Source organism: Lissotriton vulgaris, chromosome 10, assembly GCF_964263255.1.
Source record: "Lissotriton vulgaris chromosome 10, aLisVul1.2, whole genome shotgun sequence".
Taxonomy (NCBI): Eukaryota; Metazoa; Chordata; class Amphibia; order Caudata; family Salamandridae; genus Lissotriton; species Lissotriton vulgaris.
Window position 1 is genome coordinate 559,347,025 of NC_141698.1, and position 22,427 is coordinate 559,369,451.

Consider the following 22,427-nt stretch of genomic DNA (forward strand, 5'->3'; position numbering starts at 1 on the left):
CAGGTAACATGCTCTGGTATAGAGCAGCAGCCATTTTGTGTGCTCACTGCTGTAGGGCTGTATGGCTCCATAGAGTAACATGGGGGAGGCTGGTCCCATTGGATCCCAGCCTATCTTCCTATAGGAACAAGATGGAGCATAAGTGAAAGATATCCCTGAACTCAGAATTTAATAACACATCTTTCAGGAAGGGTTATTTTTGAATTCAGTGTTTGAGAATAGTACTTTTAGAAAGTGGCTGTTCTCTTGTCCAAACCTTTCTGTGTGCCTGGGCCTGTGTGAGGATTGCCTGTGTGACAGGGGCTGCAGGGCCCCGGAGGGGGTCGGAGTCAGCCCAGGGGTGAAAGGCAACATCTGTTGCCATGGGAGGGGGAGGAAGAAGCGCCTGATAGTGCTGGGCTGTGTCTGCCTGACCACCGTGCTGGCTAACTCCCCTGCCGGCCCACTGTCACCTCTGGCCCTGAGGCTGTCAGGAAGAAGAACACCAGAAACATTCCAGTGCTCAGGGCCCCCTTGCATAAACACTTCAAAGGGCTTCAAAGGCTTTTTGGGGTATAAGGGAAGGACTCCTGACTACGGAATATTAGATTCTAAAATTCTACAATCAAGAGGAACCTCTGCCAGAAGAAGGACTGCTGCAGGAGCTGATGGAAGATTGCCTTGCTGTGTGCTTTAAGGGCTGACCTATCCTGCTATCCAACTGAAGGAGAGGAGAAGAAAGGGACTTTGCTGTGTGCTGTGACCCTGCCTGCTTGAAACTACCAAGACTTTGCTGTGTGCTGTGTCTTCACTGAATCTCCAAGGGCCTGAGAAGAGCTGGCCTCCTGTTGGGAACCCAGGGTTAAAGGTTCCTAAAGCTTTGCCAACCGCCGCTGCCAGATCGTGCTGTGGTGACCTGGGACGTGTGGTACTCGACTGGGGAGCGTGAGGAAGGGATCGGTGTGCTCATCGGCACATTCCCAGCGAGGGTCGGAGGCTTGTGGTGCCTCCCCTCGTGAAACCCGCTCCCAAGTGGTTGTGAGGCCGAGAGGGGGGTCTATTCGTGACCAGCGCCCTCAAAAACCCTTTGCCGCCAAATCACCATCGTGGCCCGGGGCCAGGAATACCCCCAGAAGATTGCCGATCGTTGGGGGAGCTGAAACGGTGAAGAACGAAGCCGCCGCGCTCCCATTGGTTGAGGGAGCCGAGCCCCCTCACTAACGCCGCAACGGGATAGGCCTGTGCGGCGCAGCGTCATCAGTGGTGGTGGGCCGTGATTGGCCTAAGGAGCGGAGCGTCATCGCTTGCCTGTCCCGGGAGCCGCACTGCCATTGGCTGACTCCTGGGTGTGCCAGAGGCTTGCCCCAGACGCCGCGACCCGATTGGTCCCCGTCCTCGAGACCTTTGCAGGAGCCGCCGAGAGCTGTGACCGACGAGAACCCCAACGAGGAGCCGACAGCCGTGCGACCCGTCCTCGCCGAGGGAGTCCAAGAGTAAGTCCTGCATCTCTGGCCAGTCGTCCCCCCAGGTGTGCTCACCCCACTCCCCCGCCGCTCGTTGGATTGTCGAGAGCGGGCGGGAGAGCAGAGGGGACCGGCCGGGGCTGAGAGCGAGGGCGTTCTGCTCGGCGCGGTGCGCCTGAGGCGCCAGGACACGCGGACTGAGCACAAGGAGTCCCCCGTGGAACTGGTGAGGCGCGGATCCCGCGCTTGGGGGCCATTACCGGGTGGGATGAATATTGCAAGCAACGGTAGTGGCATACTTTAGTTTACTCGTTGATGAGAGCTGAATTGAGATAAGGGCAAAGTGATATTGGTTAATACTGGTTCACAAGAGACTGGAGACTACATTTTTATTGAGAGACTTCCTACATACATGCAACCATTAAAGAATTAAGTGCAACATTTTCATAATGAAGTTAATAATCGTGCAACTGCTTGATTTACCTTGCTGAAACTAGATAAAGTTATATTTTATATATACTTACCTGTGTGGTCTCAGTTTGTGGTGGATTGGGGATTATTGTTGTGTTAAGTGCAAATGTTATCCACATTGCCTCTGTTTAGCCTAGACTGCTCGCGCCATGCTACCTATAGGGTGAGCAGGGGTTATCTCAGAGGGTTATTCCTTCACCCTGACTAGAAGCAAGGGTCCCTACTTGGTCTCAGGTACTTACCTCTGCCAACTAGAGACCCCCAGTTCTAACACCGAGACTCTAAGCACACCCCTGTTAGCAATGTACAATGAAAGTTTAATAAATGCAGAGCTTCAACTGGATCAACGAATCGTGACAATAGTGGCGATTCTAAAACCTGGTAAACCCCCGACAGAATGTACCTTCTACCACCCGATATAGCTGCTAAATGCAGAAGCCAAAATTTTAGCTAAACTATTAGGAAACATGTTGATGTCCCACCTCCCACAGTTGATTCACCCAGATCAGTCAGGTTTCATGCCAAATAGGAATACAGCCCTCAATCTCAGGCACGTGCATGCGGTACTAGCACGGGCTTCGGAATTATCGGAACTGGCGGTGATACTGTCATTAGATGCGAAAATGGCATTTGACATGGTAGAATGGCAATACCTTTTTGCTGTCCTGTCCCACATGGGTTTTGGCCCAAAGTTTAGAGCTTGGATATGACTCTTTTACTCTAAACCGTTGGCTCAGGTTTCGGCTAACGGCCACATATCCCACAAAATACAAGGGGGACGCGCCAGGGGTGTCCCCTGTCGCCGTTGCTGTTTGCTATAGTACTGGAACTGCTGGCAACATTAATTAGAACGACCCCGTTGCTGAAGGGAATTAGCTGGAAGGAGGGATGGGAAGACCGTCTCTCGCTCTACGCTGATGACATGTTAATATATCTGATGGACCCGGAACACAACATACCAGAGCTCCTTACAATTTGCGATACACATGGGAAAGCGTCGGGATACACAATAAATTGGTCCAAATCGGTACTTTACACTCTGAAGGGACCGGAGCCCTCGCTCCCCACTGAGTGCCCACTGGTGCTGGCAGGGGACTCCTTTAAATACTTAGGAATTCACATTACTAGGGACACAACAGACTTCTTCGTGAAAAATCTGGCTCCACCTCTGGAACGTTTGAGACGCGATGTCGCGCACTGGGCGTCTTTGCCCCTGACGCTTCTGGGTAGAGCAGCGTTATACAAAATGATGGCACTGCTGAGATTTCTTTACGCACTTGATAATACGCCCTACCCGGTTCCACCCCGGTACTTTATAGCAGCGCAAGTCTCAACGCTTCTATGGGGTAACCGCCCAGCACGTATAGCACAAATCAAACTGTACAAATGTTGGTATGACGGCGGGATTGCGCTACCAAACTTACAATTATATTACTGGGCAGCGCAACTTAAAACCCTCAATCAATGGATCCACGCACCTCAAGATGATCCAGCATATAGGGCGAATAGGGAGCAGTTGGGCACGAACAACATGCTAGCCGTGCTCTACACCAGAGGACTCGCCTCGAAACTGGAGGGGCCCACAAAACAAACGGTCACACTATGGTACACGGCGCAGGCAAAACTGGGATGGAAAGGGGTTATAGCTAAACTTACCCCACTTCGGGACACCAGGGCTTGGGGACATCTGAGACACAGTAAGGGCTTCACACAGTGGGATAATATTGGTACCTCCACAGTGGGAGACTTATGGGATAAAGGAACAGTAATCCCATTTGCCCAACTTCAACAAAATCATGAACTGGGCCCGACTAAAACATATAGGTACGTACAAATTAGACATGCGTTATTAGCAGCACTTCCACCAGACACTGACGTCCCGGAGGCCTCCCCGCTGGAAGACCATCTACTTACTGATTACATGCAAAAACGAGCAACGTCACTCACATACCGAAAGTTACTCAACAACCTACCTGACCCTACAATCACACTGCAGGAGAAGTGGGCGGCGGAAGTGGGGGAAATAGAAGATACGGAATGGATAGAAGCACTGGCGTCCCCTAAGGAAATAGGAATTTCAGCCAAGCTTAGACTGGTGCAGCTTAAAATCCTACATCGCATATACTATACCAGAACCACCTTACACAAGCTACAAAGAGCACAACATCCATTTTGCCTTCGAGGGTGCTGGGAGGAAGGTACCTTTTTCCAAACTATGTGGGAGTGTCCAGCAATAGTAGAATACTGGTGACAGGTGCTACGCACAATATCACAAACACTGGAGGTATCCCTTCTACCAGAACCACGTAAATGTCTCTTAAATATATGGGATCCCAATGATCTAAGTCGCCATGGGAAAACCTGGGTCATGCTAGGCCTCATGATTGCTATAAGGTATATAGCGCAGAAATGTGGTGCGACAGACCTGCCCACGTTGGCAACATGGTGTAGGAACATGGACCTTGCAATGGTTACAGAGCGTACAGTATATGCAAACAGGGGATGCCCGCGCAAATGGAACAAAATATGGGCGGCCTGGAATATTTTCCGAGGAGAAATATGTGACCCGTTGCCGCAATCTGATGTAGAGAGCTCAGATGAAGAGGTAGAGGGGGAATGAGGATAGGGAAAAGACACGAGAAATGGTAAAACTGATGCAAAGAATATAATGTACTAATGCCATCATAAGAATTGTATACCTGACCATGTATAATTGTATAGATGTGAAATCACTGTCTAATTACTGTCATGATTGTCAAAGAGAAGTTTTGTTTATTAAAAACATTTAAAAATAAAAATAAAATAAAAACTGCCAGTTTGACCAGACAAAAACACATCTTGCCAGGACTAACCCTTCCTTTTTAATCTAACAAGTTACCCTAAGATAGGCCTTAAATGATTAGGTGTGAAATGGCTCCCACCACTGATTCAAAAGGAAAGGGGTTGGTCATCTGGGTTGTGGCCAGGAACTTAATTAACTTCATAGGATGCCTATCATGTCACTGGCAGATGTAGCTCACGGTAACAAGGCAAAATATCGAATTCAAAATATAGAATTACCAAAATATCGAAGTCAAAATATAGAATGGACAAAATATCGAATGGACAGAATATAGTGGGGAAAAATATCGAATTGAAGGTAAGTAATTTAATATCGAATAGTAATTTTTACCCCTACGCTATCCAACACTTTCCCTACTGTTGCAGTCTCTGGAGTGGGAATAGTATTTTTTACCCCTACACTATCCAACGCTTTCCCTGCTGTTGCACACTCTGGAGTGGGAACAGTAATTTTTACCCCTACGCTATCCACTGTTGCACTCACTGGAGTGGTAATAGTAAATGTTATATTTATTATTTCATTAATGTTACATTACTTTTAAAACATTTGTTAAAAAAATATTTTGACTAACTATATTTTTTAAAACTATATTTTTGATTCAATATTTTTGTACTTACCTGTTTGTAGATAGGAATTCCATATTTTTGCATTCCATATTTTTTCTTCGATTTTTTTGGTAATTTATTATTTGTGAATTCAATATTATGTCAGTGATCCGTAGCTCACACCTGGGTCTACCCCCTCTATTATCCTGCAGGCCAATGGGCACCACTCTCAGTGGGAGAGGATCTGCACCCAAAACCAGTTTTGGGTGTCCACAAAAGGGGGTTAGCCCATTATCATAGACATAACCGTGAGCGGGCACAGGGAACTCTGCACAGGGGAAGAAAGTTGTTGCCATGTTGGTTTAAGGCATAGAGGGGCCCTGTGGGATATCTTACAGTAACACACAGAAGAAGTTCTACAAAAAAGAATAAGGTCACCCTGGGAATGTTTACCCCCTTTGTTAGGGGGTGTCCAGGAGTCCCCACAATCCACAGACTGTCACTGAGGATAAATGTGGCACCCCAGTACCCTCTTCAGAACACCACTGGACCCGTGGAATACAGAAGAATGACTGCACCCAAAGGCTAGACATGCTCCTACTTGCGCCCATGACCAAGATATGGATTCCAACGCTAAGTTGGCTGACCTCATATTAGGATACAGTGACAAAAAATATGCAAGAAGCCACTCTCTTGAAAAGCCCAGATGAGCAGTTTCAACTAGACATGCTGGTGGCTTATGTTGGAGTGAGTCCAGTACCCTAATTAGGGTTCCTCAGGTACTGAAACCCTTTGCTGGTGTTAGTGTACTTCTCCTGCCCAAGCACCAAAGGCTGGGGACTTAAAGAACAGGTGGAAGACCAGAATCACTGTCTAGCTCAGGGGTCTCCAAACTGGTCCTGGAGGGCCGGATCCATGCCAGATTTTTGGGATATCCCCATTGAGATACATGTAGTTATTTTAAAAATCTGGGGATATCCCAAAAATCTGGCATGGATTCGGCCCTCTAGGACCGGTTTGGAGACCCCTGGTCTAGCTGAAGCCATCAAAGTTGAATCGTCGGTCAGATTCAACTTGCTGGACTGCCCCACTAAAGGAAATCTGACTACCAGAAAGGTGTAAAAGACTGAATATAGAGGGCTTCACCAAAAGCGACTTTGAGCCGAAGCTGACCAAAATCAAGACATTCCTAGACACAGATGCCAAACTTTGCCAGATCAGAGCTTTGCCAGATCAGAGCGTTCATTGATGACTGCACCAGAACACTTCTCTTCAGCAACCCGCCGTTGTCAAATCCCAACTTAGATCTTGCTTGCCCTGCCGACAACTCATTAACAACTACTTTTTTCCCCAGAAAAATGTCTTGCGTTTGAAATCCGCTCTTTGATCAGGACCTACCTGGGCCGCATCTCCAACCTACGCTCCATTGGGGTTGGACTCAAACTTTACCCTTATCTCAGTCTAGCACAAACAGTTTCCCATAGTTGGTGCATTTGGTGCTAACATTTATTTCAAACTCTGAAAACGCACATTTCCCCGTATCTTCCCCTCATTAAATTTATATCTCACCATATCTTCCCCTCATTAGATTTTTGTTGTTTAGGTGTCATTTTGCTCATTAAAATATTCTCTATTTTCATATATTGGATCTGGATTTCTATTGGATTGTGTTTTTGACTTTTTAACTGTTTTGGTAATTCTAAATGCTTTGCACATTTTCTTAAGTTACACCTGTCTGCTCTCTGCCCAGCTAACAGGGGTTCAGCTCAGGTTTGAATTAGTGAAACCTTTACTGTAACAAGAATAGTGCCCTTATTACTTATGGTGAACCACTATACTTCCCAACAAATAGTCTACTTTCTCACAAGACTCATTAGTCTTTGTAGAATGACAGGTGTTGGATGGAATGGGCGCTGAGAACGAAGTAGTACCTGATTTCAAAATGATGCAGAATTTATGAGTTGCATGAATCCACAGATAGGCAGTTTCATAGCAATCAATCTGATGCCAGATGGCCATCAGTATGAAATTAGTAGCTTCAGAATGTGTTCGGTTTAATATGGGTAATAATGAGGCTTACAGGCAAATGTCCCAGCTAACCAAAGCATCTACTATGTAGTATCATCTCAAATTCAGAGGCTGAATATTGTGAAGAGATGCAGCCACAGGCAGTGTCCGCCACAGCTGCAATAGAACACAACTTGTGACCACTAATTTGTGAGCCCTGGAGAATGTTTTGTTTGTTTGTTTTTTCTGCATTTGTATAGTGCACACATCACTACAAAAATTCTCATGGCGCTTGCAGACGACCCTGATGATGGTTTAGTTATCGAATAGCCATGTCTTCCACTTCTTGCAGAAGCAACTATGATCTGGGATAGAACATAAATATAAGGGCATTTTATTCCAGGATGCCAATGCAAGGAAGGAGAAGGATCGATCAATGTGAATTCTAAGAGGAGTGAACAGTGCATCATTGCTGGATCTAAGCATTCTGCGTGGCTGGTACCAACGTAGTTTATGTGATCAGTATTTTGGGCCGTTTCCACACATATGCTTATGTGTCAAGCAAAGGATTCTGAAAAGAATTTGTTTTTTCGCTGGCAGCCAGTGTAAAGCTCTTAAGCAGGGAGCAGAGGAAGAGCTGTGCGGAAGATCTAGGATTAACCTCGCAGGGGTGTTCTGCAGGACTTGAAGCCTATTTAGAAGATTTTCATTTATTGAGAGCAGTAGGGCATTACCGTAGTCTATTCTGTTTATGATTAATCCCTGGATTAATGGTTTCCGCTCCTCAATAGGGATCCATTAAAAAACCTTCCACAAACTGCACATTACACCGAAACAGGTGTCGATTACATGATTTATTTGGCTTTTGGTGGACAATTGATTGTCCATGTAGAAACCGAGGTTGCAAACCGTTTCTTTGGAAGTTGGCCAGGGGCCTAGATTAGATGGCCACCAATCCTGTGCCCAACATTCCACCGCCCTACCAAAGAGCATAATCTCTGACTTGCCGCCATTTAGTTAAAGGTGGTTGGATCTCATCCACCTATCAACATGACACATACAATTTTTGAAATGTTGCTTGGCTTCAATAGGATCCGAGCCTAATGTGACCAGGATCTGCATATCATCTGCGTAAGATATAACATAAAACCCGTAGTCCCTGATCACCTTAGCCAGTGGGGTCATGTACAAATTGAAAAGTGTTGGGCTCAAAATAGAGCCCTGTGGCTCTCCCATCTCGACTGGTCTCTCACATGAGGTGCTATTTCCTATCTGGACAGTTGTTACACGGTCAGATAGGTAGCTTTTAAACCACTTAAGGGCGTTTCCTCTGACACCTATCTCCCAGAGCCGATGTTCTAAAATGCTGGGGGAGATGGTGTCAAAGGCGGCGGACAGGACAAGCAGGACGAGGATGACTGACTGATGTTTATCTAAGGCCAGTCTGATGTTATCAGTCACCTCGACCAATGCTGTCTCTGTGCTGTGTGCCACCCTAAAACCGGACTGTGAAGGGTCCAAGAGTACATAACTTCCAAGATGGCTAAGAAGCTGTTGGTTTACAAGAGATTCCAACATCTTCCCAAAATAGGGAAGTAGAGAGATAGGACGATAGTTTAGAAGAAGTTTTGGATCGGCCGAGGGTTTCTTCAAAATCGGTCTTACTCTGGCTGCTTTCCACATTATAGGGAAATCGGCCTCTGAGAGCGACTTGTTAAATAGACCGGTTAAGCTTTCCAATAGTACCGGGGCAATGGTGGCGAAATATTTCGGAGGTATAGGGTCAGTGGGAGAGCCGGATTTGATCTTCTGCATAACAGAAGTAACTTACTTGATGTCATATTTGACAAATTCATTCAGAATATGGGGAGATCATAAGATGTGCAAAGCACATATTCAGAATGGATGCTATTGTGTTGGAATAAAAAGGACTGGTGGATGGCGATCATTTTTTCCTCAAAAAATTTGGAGAGGGAGTCAGTCCAATCTTGAGAGACAGAAGTTGACAGCTGATTACTAGGGTTAGTAAATTCCTTCAAAATTTGATAGAGTTCTTTAGAGGAATTTCCTGCCTTGTTTATCCAGTCTATGAGGAATGGTTTTTTTGCCAGTTTAATTTAATTCATATAGCTGTGGTGTAACTTTTTGTATATTTCGCTGTCGGCCAGATTTTTACTTTTACGCCATTTTCTCTCTGCGGCTCTACATGAGAACTTCATAGTTCTTAATTGTTCAGTAAACCAAGGAGCAGTTCTGGTCTTGATCTTAACATGACTAAGAGGGGCAATTTTGTTTAGTGCGGTCGAAATAGCTTTATCAAGATTATGAGCCACTTTATTTACACTCGCTTCTGGGCCTATCTGATCTAGGCAGAAGTGCTTTAAAAAAAGCGGCAAGGTGACTTTGCGCCATGGCCTTCGCAGTTTAGGGTCGCTTTCATTAAGAATTCTTACCATAGCAAAAGAGGGACTTATTGCAAAGGTAATGTGTGTATTTTAAAACACTAAGGGCATCTGAGTACAACATGAGCTTCAAAGCAAATGCTATAAAGGTGTGAGGCTGCGCAAAATCCTTGTGCACTTCTGAAACAATCTTGTAATGGAGCTGCTACATAAAGATGCACAGCAACACAATTATTTTCAACAACAGTAGTGCTCCAGGGCCTGATTCCTTGTCATTTTATGTATGTTACATCAGTCTAAAAGAATGGAGCCATGATGACAAACTAGTGTGCCTAAGGTTTTTGCCTACATGCTGTTTACTTGAAAAATATACATTTCTAGCCATGGCCAATAAAAATTATTTTCTAGCTAGCTGTTCCTCCAAGGTTGTAATAGCACTGAAAGAAGCTTCCTTGGTTGGCCGCTCTTTTGGACTGCTGGCTTCTCAGCTGTGGAACTCTTTACCACTGGCCCTGCGGGGAGCCACCAGCCTACTGGCTTTTAGGAAAGGCCTTAAAACTTGGCTGTTCACTCAGTAGCCGGTCTTTCGTGAATCTCTGGCCCATTCTTCTGTTAGTTTTTTATCTGGTGTTATGTTTTTTATGCTGCAGTATTGTCTCTTTCTCCATTAAAGCGCCGGGACACTCTTTTTGAGTAGCCGTGCGCTATAGAAATAAATAAATAACATAACATAACAATAACAATTTGATAAGAAGGTGGAAATGGTATTTGTACGTGTCTTCTCAATGCCTAACCTTGATATTCAATCAGAGGCCTGTGCTTCCTATGTTATTCGAGCCTTGCTGAAAGACTGCAAACAAATATTTTACATGAGGCTGAAAGATTAAGATTCATTTCAAATATTGGGGATGACCCAGTATCTCCCCTATTTAGGTTTCAAGCTCCTCCGAGCTCAGTTGAAGGAGTTGGTTACAAATTTGGCTGAAGATAAAACTCAGCCTATTTATTTTTCATAAGAGACTATAGTTGGCAGGTGTCTTCTCTGAACTTCAAATGGCTCTTTCAAAAAATAGACCATGATCTCAGGCCTTGGTCAAGTTCAGATCCCCATTTCAGACATGCTTCTCTTCCTCAATTCCTTCCTTGTTCCTTTGCACTGAAGACATTTTTAAGTCTCTGTTCTTCAGGAAGGAACTAGTAGGTATCTTGTACCATCATTGTCTGCATCACAAGAAAACCGCAACAGCCAATCGATGGGTGATGCCAATTACGAGATTCTATAGTAAATCAACTTTCAGCCCATGAGTAGGAAGATCACGTTTTAGCAGAGCCCTCAGGTAAAATACTCAGAAAAGAGTAGAGTCCTAAAGGACATGGGTCAGACTTTATGGGAAAAGATGCAATCCCAACAAGGAAGAAAATAAATGCTGGCCTTTCTTCCTTTGGTTAAAAGGGGTATGAGAGAAGGCAGAACAGACCAGGATTTGAAAGCTGAAAACATACGTTCTACAATCTCCATTCAAAATGTTGAACTTACAATTAATCATACCATTGATCCATCCAGCAGATTTTTGAATCTAGATTTAAAGGGTGACTGCAGTTTTTGTTACAATTTCAGTGGGTTCAGCATTTTAAATGAAAATGTCTGCTTTTTTTACTGTCAGTTCGACAAAAGGAGGGGCCAAAGGGTTTCCTTTATTGATGAGATTTTGTTTTCTGATTCTTCTTTGTGAAAGGGATAAGAAGGTACTCCTCTTGTTTGCAAAATTATTTGTGTTCATCGCCTCATCATCATGGAAACAACCATACTGCACCCAGTTTAAGACCTGGACTGGTCTAAATAAGGGTGCATACTTCTGACTGTATGGCCTTAGTTACAACATTTCTTCATGTAAAAAGGGTGTCATGGATCCATATCAGGTAACTGCCTTGTTAGGGAATGTACAATACTAGTATACAGTGGTCTCATCTCCCACCCTCGTTGCTACTGTGCTACCTTCTGTCATTGAATACACTTTTTTTTTAAATAGACAATCCCACTGAAACGTCATAGGCTTTCAAGGTTTCTTTTTCTAACCTCTCTGTAAGTTTATCCTTGCCCTTCAGTAGATGTTCTCACTCTAATATCCTGGCACAAATCAGGCAGCCACCACCTTGAGCCTCATTGATAGGTTAATGCGGTCGTACCCATTCTTGCACTTCTTGTGATAACTTCTTGCTACACTTTTCCCCATATTGTGTCCCCCACTCACAAAGGAAACATTGAGAGCCCTAGAAGTGAAGCTATCACCTAAAGCCAATGATTAATTGCTTTGACATGAGATTTGATGCAATAATGTAGTGATTGAGAAGCCTTGATCAAAAGAATTGAAGAGAGGCCTCCCTTGTAGTACCACTGGTTCCTGAGCACTTGGCAATGATTAGTCATCAGTGTATCAATAGTCTACTTAAGTAGAGAAACATTTGCAGCACAACGGTGCATCAATGGCTTGGCCTAAAAATGGTACAAAAGAGGTAGGTCTTTAATCAATTTTACAAACACAGAAAATGTGTTTCAGGACAGATACCACTGGAGGACCTCCTAGAATGTGGCTTCTTGCTGCTACATTGGTACTTAGTGATACTTGTTATACCTCATTGACATATCACTGGCTTCACTGCTACTATATAAAATAGTGAGGCGATTCATTATTTTGGGATGTTGCAAATCTCGAGAGACTGACATTTAGGTGCTTGGCTGTCATATTTGCTTTGTGAATCCATGTTCTGCTTAATGTCCCTTTTTAATCTATTAGCTTTGCTTGCTCCATCCCCCCATTAAATAATTCAGCTTAATTTTGTAGAAAAGGGGTAATCTGAACAGTATGTTTACAAGGCCATACTTTATGTCCAATCTCAACCTTAAAAGTACGGATCATCCACAATCAGACACGGAAAATACCATGTTTTTACTCTTTACATGAAGATCTCAAAGTCTATTTTTTACCCTTTTCTTATTTGAGAACTGGTGCCTTTCTCTCAGACTGAACTCCTGAATGTGTTGTTTTTCTATCCCAGGGCATGCTGAAGACAATGGCCTGGAGCTCAGTGCATGTGTGGATGGCAAAAAGTTGGCTGCTATGGAGTCCTATCACATTCTAAATGGCAAGAGACAAGAAAGACTGGGACACATCGCCATTGCAGCTGTGAACCAGAGTGTGACATTAACAGCACATGGCTGTGGGGATGCTGTTGTTAAAGTTGAGGTAAAGTATTTTGTTCTATAAAGTTTGCATTGGTATGTAATAAGTAAACACTTACAAATATACCAATATTGCAGAGGCTCTGTGATACAAACAGAAGCTGAACATCCCAAAAACAGAAAAAACGAAAACCATAGAAAATGGCAATAAGAAACATGTACATGAGTGCATTTGGTAAATAGCAACCATTTCCAATTAAGATACATAAATACAAAACTGGAGATTATGGTATATGATGTGGATGTAATCACTGAAAAGATAGTAATATAGGACTCAATGGGCAAATCGTGAAAGCTGTGTCGTATAATCACAGGGTGTCTTAGACCAGTTAAGTTGGCAAGTATCCCAGAGCAGCATGGATTATAAAGGGAGGTAATATAAGCAGGAGTAGAGGGGCCAGGGGATGTGAACCAGAGTGTGACATTAACAGCACATGGCTGTAAGGATGCTGTTGTTAAATTTGAGGTACAGTATTTTTGATATTAGCCACAAGTCGAGGGAGACACAATTTCAACCCAACAGCCTTCTCTCCCAAGCCAATTTGTTGGAATTTAGAAATTGTAGTAAGCCATCTTTCATTGCCAAGTCAGTGGAACGAAACACATCTACATCTTCTAACTTTATACGTTTCTTTAACTTAAATGGGAAAATACAACTATGTTTAGAAAATATTTAGGATGGGGTGTGGCAATAAATAACAGTGTGGAACTATGGTGACACCTATTGACTATGGAATAGTGCTGCGGAAATACAATTTTGCCCATGTAATTCTTGCACAACATACTAGCTTGAGGTATTTTTCTAAAGGTTTTGTATCCTCTCTGTAGATCCTCTTTAGATAGATCATTATCACCAAAATATTACCCCTAGCACACATCCTTCAGGATACCCAATCCTGGTGCACTCTTTGCCACTTAACAAGAGGAGGAAATTGACCTGCTTTTGAACTGGGAATGGAAGTAATCATATAACTTTGTAGCCATGCTCCACATATCACAGAGCAAACATTAAAAAGTGATATATATGAATTAACATATCTTCCAGCTAATCTAAAGCAGATATTGAAACCATAGAGAAAGAAACAAAGACCAAAAAGAATCAATTGACGAGTGAGATGTATACATTGCCATTTCCCTCTATAACATAAGTGGTCTAAATCAGACTACTTCATTCTGCTCCATTTTTTTTTTTTAACATCATTTTTATTGCATCACCAATATAAATGTACAGACAAGATATTCAGCAAAAATAGCACGACATGAACTGATTCAATTGAAGACATTCGATCTTCATCCGGAGGGACCACCCCGCTCTCGACGCGGGTGGCTTCATCTCTGTCTTAGTCTCGTACTTCTTACATTGTCCGACCGCTTCATTTAGCACATTACCCTGGAATGCTTTTGTGATTTACGCCCCTCCCCCTCCCCAAATTTCGGTGCCCCAACATCCCTCCAAACCAGCTTCCTACCCGCCCTCCCCCGTGGTCGCGCTGCGCTTGAGTAACCATGTATTAGTGCCCGGTGTGTTGTAGGAGGAAGCAAACAATCGCTAAGGTGTGTTCTCCTGTATAGTGTTAGGGTCTGCTCCAGCTAGTTCGCTCTCGCCATCCTGCCCCTCGTCGTCCACATCCCTGAGCGCCTGCACCATCACCTCCCATGCAGTCGCCCTTTCCAGTGCTTTCTCGTCATTCGACCTCCAGGCCATCTGGTATCGTAGGGTACTATCACACGCGGCCCATCTCAGACACTCCCCATACCATCTTTTATACGTGGGCCCCACTCTGGACTTCCAATTTCGTGTGATCTCCCGCTTGGCCAAGATAAGCCCTAAATCTATAAATTTACTTGACATCGTATTTCTAGGTGTGTGTGGGAACCAGTGAAGGATGCCAACTGCTTTAGTATACTGGATATCCCTGTCCGTCGCGCCGTTAAGGGCCCGCCCAACTTCCTGCCAATAGTCGCCTAAAGAGGGGCAATCCCACAGCATATGACATAGATCCGCCCCCGCTGTAGTACATCTGGGGCAAGCAGCGTCGGTCGCCCCAAAGTACTGTTGGATTTTCCCGGGCGTGAGGTATGCCCTGTGGATAACATAAAAGTGGATCAATTGGAACCTGGCATTCCTCGAGCTCTTCCGCGCCCGCCTCAGCAGTTGGCCCCAGGTCGTGTCTGGTATCTCCACCTGGAGGTCCAGCTCCCACTTGGCCTTCAGGGCTGCCAAAGGTTGCAAGGCCTCCCGCTGCATCCTCGAGTACAGGCACGTGACGGCCTTAAAGGTTCCCGCCGCCATCATGGCGTACTGGCAAGCCATCGAGGTGCCTGGTTCCTGCAGCCCTTCCCCCCAGTGGGCTCGCATGGCGCCCGTGACTGCCGCGTGCAGCAGGTAGTCACCCCTCGGTTGGTCAAATCTCTCCTGCAGGTCCCGAAACGGCAGCAACACCCCATCTTCGTAGAGGTCACCCAGCACGTGTATTCCCGCCTCCTCCCACCCTAGCAAGCGTGACCAGTCACCTCCATGTGGGAGGGCAGTGACCATTCCCAGCGGTATTTCGGGGGCATACATAAGGCGGACACCCGCCCGCTTACGGGCCCGGTCCCAACATAGCCGGAAAGTCTGCTCCTCGACCGTCAGGTCTCCCACTCGGAGTTTCTGGTGCAGCGTAATATAGGCCAGAACGTGTCGCGGGGTGCCTTCGACTCTCGCGTCCTCGGGACCTCTATATACTCTCGCCACCTCCTGAGTAAAAGTCTGCAGCTGCGCGGCTAGGTAATATCCTTCGAAGTCCGGCACTGCCATACCTCCCTCATCTTTGGGGCGTAACAGCGTGTCGAGCGCTATGCGCCTCCTACCCGTGCCCCACAGGAACGCTATGATCAGTGACCTCAGGCGTTTGAAAACCGAGCTCGGGATCCATACCGGCAGTGTCCTAAAATAATACAAAAGCCTGGGCAGGGCTATCATTTTAAGCAGGGAAATTCTACCAGCCAGGGAGAGCGGGAGAGTCGCCCAGAAGTCCATAGATCCACGCAGGGCGTTAATACAGCGAGTTATGTTGCCATCCAGCAGGTCGGACGGGGCGTGATAAACATAAACCCCTAGATAATGTAGGCAGCGCGGCTCCCACCGGAGTTCCTGAGCAGTGAGTGGGCACGGTTCTCCCGGCCTCAGGGGAAACAGACAGGATTTAGGCCAGTTGACCCTCAGGCCCGATAACCTACCGAACTGCTCCAGTAGCCTCCGCGCCCCCTGAAGTTCGGCGCCGGCATCGGCCAAAAACATCAACAAGTCATCCGCATATAGGGAGATGAGGTGTGGCCTCCCCCTAAAAGGCAAACCTGCGTAGTGGCGGCCCAGTCTGGCTACCGCAGCGAAGGGTTCCATTGCCAACGCAAACAGTAGCGGGGATAGGGAACAACCCTGTCTAGTGCCACGCCTAATTGGGTATTGTCTTGAGATCAGTGCACCCACCCGGACCCTCGCTACCGCCTCAGTGTAGAGGACCTTGGTCCACTGTATATATCCGTCTCCCAACCCGAAGCGACGCATCACCTCATACAGGTATCCCCATTCGAGGCTGTCAAATGCCTTCTCAATGTCAATGGATAGGACAAATGGGGAGACGGTGTCTGGCCAGTCCGCACCCATCAGTCTCGTGAGTCTACGGATGTTATGAGTGGTATTGCGTGTCGGTATGAAACCGCACTGGTCACCATGAACCAGGCTCGTCATGTGCACTAGCAATCTGTTGGCCAGAATTTTACTGAGGATCTTGTAGTCCGTCGTCAACATAGACAACGGACGATACGAGGACAGCGCCGCACCCTCTCTGCCCGGCTTCAAGAGTGGGATCATAAGGGCCTCGCACATAGAGCCCGGGAGTCGGCCCTTCTCCTGCGCCTCATTGTATACCTCGCGCAGCCGCGGAGCAAGATGCTCTAGGTATTTGCCATAAAATTCGATCGGTAGACCGTCAAGGCCCGGGGTCTTGTTTCTAGCCATCTGTTTTACAGCACAACCTATTTCTCCGAGGGAGATGGGCCGCCCTAACTCTTCTGCCTCCGAGTCCTCCACTCGCGGCAACTCTAGCCCGTCCAAGAACTCCTCAAGCTCCTCCGTCCCTCCCGTATCACCACTCAGATAGAGCCCCTCATAATAAGCTCGGAACTTGGTCAGGATCCCGGGTTGGGAGTGGCAAGGCTCCTCCCCCGGCTCCTGGATCCTCATGATCGGCCCTCCCCCCCGGATAGGGTTAGCAAGCCAAGCCAACATCGCCCCCGCCTTATCACCTTCCGCATGCGCCCTCGTCACGTACGCCTTATGGTCGAAGCTACGCAGCCGCTCTAGCTCTACCGCCAGCCCCTCCCGCGCCCCGCCAAGCCCCTCCTGCAGTTCAGGGTGATTCGGGCGCCTCTTCTCGAGATCCCTCAGCCGTATCTCAGCCTTATCTAAGTCATCCAACAGAGTCTTCCGCGCCCCTGCCGTGTGCCCAATACAGTGTCCCCGCACCACCACCTTGAAAGCATCCCATTCAACCACCCTCGTGGAAGCCGAGCCACTGTTCTCCTCAAAATACCTCTCAATACGTTCACTCAGGGCCTCCCTGAACAACAAGTCGTCCAGGGTGTCAGGTTGCAGGCGCCATGTTGGTACGCAGTTAACAGTCACCATCCATTCCAGAGACATCAACAAGGGGTTGTGGTCCGATATCGTCCTGGCCAAGTATTCCGCCCCTCCCACCGCGGGGAGCACACATTCCGAACAAAGAAACGCATCCAGCCTCACATGTAAATCATGCAGGTGCGAATGAAAGGAGTAGTCCCTATTGGTGGGGTGCAACGCCCTCCATGCATCCGTGAGGGCCCAGCTCTCCTGCCATTCTAATCTACGCTTGGCGATCCTATGTACTGGGGACGCGTGCAGCGGGGGATGGGACCTATCTAGTAGCACATCCTCAACTGAGTTGAAGTCCCCCCCCAAGAGGACCGGCCCTGCCAAATAACCCGCCAATTTGCCCGAGATGTTAGACAAGAAAGCGGGCAGGTCTACATTAGGAGCATACACATTACAGAGAGAAATCATCCTGCCTCTCAGCCTTCCTTCCACCGCCACATACCTGCCCTCTGGGTCTATCGACGACTTCGAGACTTGGAAGGGGACCCCCGCCCGTATCCAAATCAATGCCCCCCTCGCAAATGCTGAAAATGTTGTGTAGAATAACTGCCCCCTCCAGCGCCTTTGTAGAGCCGCCCCTTCCTGCTTATTTAGGTGCGTCTCCTGCAGAAACGCTATATGAACCCCCCTACGCTTGAGGTACGCCTGAACCTTATGTCTGCGCGTCATGGACTGCATACCCCGCACATTCCAGGTCACACATTTCAACGCTCCAGTACTAGCCATTCCCCCCTACACAACCGGACCATACAGCAAAGAACAGTGTTCGCATAAGTCCCGCGACCACGGCCCCCCCCCACCCTCTCCAAACAGGAAGCCAAACCCCTCCAACAACTACAACCCCCTGAGCAACCCCAACTGCTCGCAACTCCCACCCCCCCAGGACAGGCCCCCCCGCAACTGGAAGTACCCCCATCCAAACCAACACTCCCGACCACCCCTCAAGGAAAGGTGGTAATATTCGCAGTCCCCACTGCGATGACCTTAGGGGCCAGTAAGGCGCGGCTCAATGCTATAAGACCTCCAACAAATCAGCCCCGCGCGCTCCACCCCACAATCCCCACATTACAGCTCCCCAAAACCTCAATCAAAATCGTTCCACTGCTGCGGGTCCATCGCCCCGGTGTCCAACCAGCGAGTCCATTCCGCCAAACCAGTTCAACACGCCTCCAGTATCTCTCCCGAGGTCTGCGGCGTCACAATAGGGCCCCGGGCTCCACCAAATTCCGATTGTCCTGTCTCTGAGCCCGTGCCCGGGTCCTCAGAATCCGTACCCTTCCCAGACTGAGTCCTGGCGGTTCTAGATAAGTCCACCACCGCCTGTAGGGCCGCCTGCCTCTCCGCCTCCGTCTGCGACATCGAAGGTTTCCCGGTCCTCTTGCGGTTCCTTCTGATCCGTTGGGACTGCCTGATCGGCTTCGTCACCTTAGCCTCTTCCTCCCTGGCCTTAGCACCGTCCGTTCCCGCCTTATAAGTGTCCCACCAGTCCCATGCGTCCGCGGAGGTCGTGAAGAATAAAGACTTCTCATCCACCACCACTCTTAGCTTGGCAGGAAACAACAGGGAGTACTTGATGCCTTCCTGGCGGAGCTCCCGCTTGAGGGACAGGAAGTTTGCCCGGAGTCGCTGAGTCTCAAACGTGTAGTCCGGGAACATGGTGACTCTGTTGTTTTCCACTTGAAAGGGCCCTGCCTCTCTCGCCCTCTGCAAAAGCCAGTCTCTGTCCCGGTAATGGAGCAACTTGAACACCACCGGGCGAGGAGGAAGGCCCAAGGCTGGCGGACGCGCCGGAACTCTATGTGCCCGCTCCAGGGAGAAGAAGGGGGACAGACCTTCTGGTGCCACCTCCGTCCGCAGCCAGTTATCCAAGTAGCCCACCATGTCGTCGCCTTCAATTTTCTCCGGCAGGCCCACTAGGCGTACGTTGTTGCGCCTGTTCCTGTTTTCTGCATCCTCGGCCCTCCTTTCCAGCACCTTCAGACGGTCCATCACGTCGGCCATCTGGGCCTTCACCGTTGCCTGGGCCGGGGCTAGGTCCTTAACCGTGGTCTCCACGGATTTCACCCTGTCCTTAAGTTTGTCGTGGTCGGCCTTCAGGAGGCCCAAGCCCGTCGCCACCTGAGCTATATCTTGCTGCAGGGCATCCTTTGTGGTGGCGATGGCTTCCAGGATACGATCCTGCATCCGCTGTAACGCCGCTTGGTCTCTCTCCGCTCCTTCCGCCGCCTCAGTGTCGGTCGCGCCATCTCCCTTCCCCTTCGGCTTCCCCATCTGGGCCGGGATGGGCGGTGGTCCTCAAGTGTGTTCTTGGTCGCCCTCCGAGCGTCGCCGGGCACCGTCCCTCGGCCGGGTTCTCAGGCCCAGAAATGTCACCAAGAAGCAGGAAGCACCGAGCGGTCGCGGCCCGGCCAGCGCCAGATGCGCCAGAGGTCCGGGGTTCTCGTCTCCGGGTCACTGTCGCACCGTTGTCGCCCCAATCAGGAGACGGTCCTCAACCACCGCCCAAGGGCGCGCCCAAAGTCCATCCGGCACCTGGGGAGAGGCGCGACGCGGCCGCCAACACCTCTAGCGTGACCGGGAGCGGTCTTCAGTGGGTCTCCGGGCAGATGTCTCCGTCACAAGCGATCTCAAGCCCTCGCCGCCATTTTGGGGTCCGCGACTTCTCGGCTGAGTTCAGCTTTCAAAGTTGAGATACTGCTGTGGGAAGGCTCGGTGTCGTCCTCCGTGGGTCCCGGACCCTCCGCAGTACCGTCCAGTACCGGATAGTGTCCTTTATCTCGGGGTTCGAATGAATTTTCAGGATATTTTCCGGGATCGGGCACGGAGCTCCGAGCTCACGCTGCCTACCTCCTCGGCATCCAAGCCACGCCCCCCATTCTGCTCCATGCCATTATATAACCAGCACCAATGTGTAATTTATTTATTTTATTTATTTATTATTTAAGCTTTTAAAGCACGACAGCTACCCAAAAGGGTTTCCAGGCGCTGAGATAATGCAGCTAGCAGAAGATAAAGGCCACTCAGTTAGTGATTAAAAAGCCAGGTCTTGACAGCCTTACGAAAGCGAATGTAGCAATCCTCTGACCGAATATCCAGAGGGAGGAAGTTCCATAGCTTGGGCCCCAGGTAGGCGAAGGACTGACCGCCCATTCTGGAGAGTTTGACATTGGGCACAGAAAAAAATAATTGGGAAGAGGAACGAAGGGAACGGGCAGGAGTATAAAAATTTACCAAGGTTTGCAGGTAACTAGTAGCCAACTTTCTCCTGATCTTGTGCATATAACTTTGCGCCTTGAACTTCACTCGACTGTCCACCTTCAGCCAGTGAAGATCACGAAGGTGCCCTGATATGTCATCGGTTTTGCGGCAATCACTGAGAAGGCGAGCCGCAGCTTTTTACACAAGTTGGAGGCGTCGAAGGACTGCCTTGGCCGCCCCCAGGTAGAGTATGTTGCCATAATCCAACCGGGAGGTAACCAAGGCATTCACCACAGATCTCTGGGTGTCGCTAGGCAACATCCACAGGATCTTTCTCAGCCAGCGCATGATGGTAAAGCAGGTGGACGAGACCTTGTTTGCCTGACAATGCATTGTCGAATCTCTGTCGATGACGCCACCCAGGGTACGCACCCGCTCCACGGGTGAAGGATGCGGGCCTAACTCTACAGGCCAGTGTCTGGAAGTCCAAAGGTCTGGTTTGTGCCCAAGGACAAGCACTTCTGTCTTCCCTCCATTCAGTTTGAGAAGATTGTGATTCATCCACTTGGCAATTTCCCCAAGTCCAAACTGAAGGAGGGAGGTCAAGACCTTATCAGATTTAGAAAGAGAGAAGACAACCTGTGAATCATCGGCATAAGTGAACAAAGTTAGTCCAACGCTGTCTGCTATGTGGGCCAGAGGGGTAACATAAAGATTAAAAAGTAAGGGACTAAGAATGACTTACATTGGCCAATATTCAGATACCACACTCGCCAGAATGGCTTGCCCAAAAAAGCCTGTCTAGCTCTTCTTCCTTGCCTCAAGTTTCCAACACAATTGAACCCATACATTTGTACAGGATTACTCTGCTTGGTACATCCACCAACATACACCCCATCTACTTTTACCTGAAAAACCTGAAAGTAGGTATACAAACCAATGTTCACACAGACAGTGAGTAAAGTCCAGAATGTAAAATCTTTGAAATTCAAAGACTAGATCTCCACCCTGATAATCAACTCTCTTTACTGGTAAGTAGGATATATAAACTGATCATGCACCCATAATTTTCCAAAGTTCAATGGTGTGCATTCAGCAGACTTGCAGTTCCTCCTCAAATAATGGTTTGTTATTTCCATTAAAAACATTATTATATACTTGTATTTTCTTATATGTTAAACAACTGTAACATTAAATAAAGGAAAGCCATTTTCATGCATACATCTTAGAGAAGAATCTAAACTACCAGCCTGTGGATCGTAAGTAGTACTGAACCACGTTTTCTTAGTTTTTATATCCATTTACATAATCTTTTATAATTTCTTTTTAATATCCTGTTGAATAGCCCATAAGGGTGTGGTGGTATCATCCTAAAGGTTCCAGGAACAAGATTCAACCACATTAAAAACAGTGCTCTAACTGGACCGGGGCACTGACAAAGCAAAACAATGGGTATTGAGCCAGTAGCCTAACAGGGACTGAGGCCCAATTTAGTTCTTGGTTGTAAAGATAGTCCATTGCAACAGAGAATCCTCCCCAACAAGAATGCAGTCTGCCCACCGCATTAAGATGTGAGCCGGATCTTTAGGTTAATAACGGTGGAG

At 47.7% G+C, this 22,427-nt stretch overlaps 1 protein-coding gene across 1 annotated transcript in view; it reads left to right on the top strand.

Moving 5' to 3' along the window:
• The window catches only part of APOLTP (apolipoprotein lipid transfer particle homolog), a 1,141,779-nt gene that overhangs the window by 915,799 nt on the left and 203,553 nt on the right, over positions 1-22,427 (top strand). Inside the window, exon 60 of the mRNA XM_086941409.1 lies at positions 12,767-12,954. Within this exon, the coding sequence (XP_086797535.1) occupies positions 12,767-12,954 (188 nt within the window). The remainder of the gene's footprint in view (positions 1-12,766; positions 12,955-22,427) is intronic.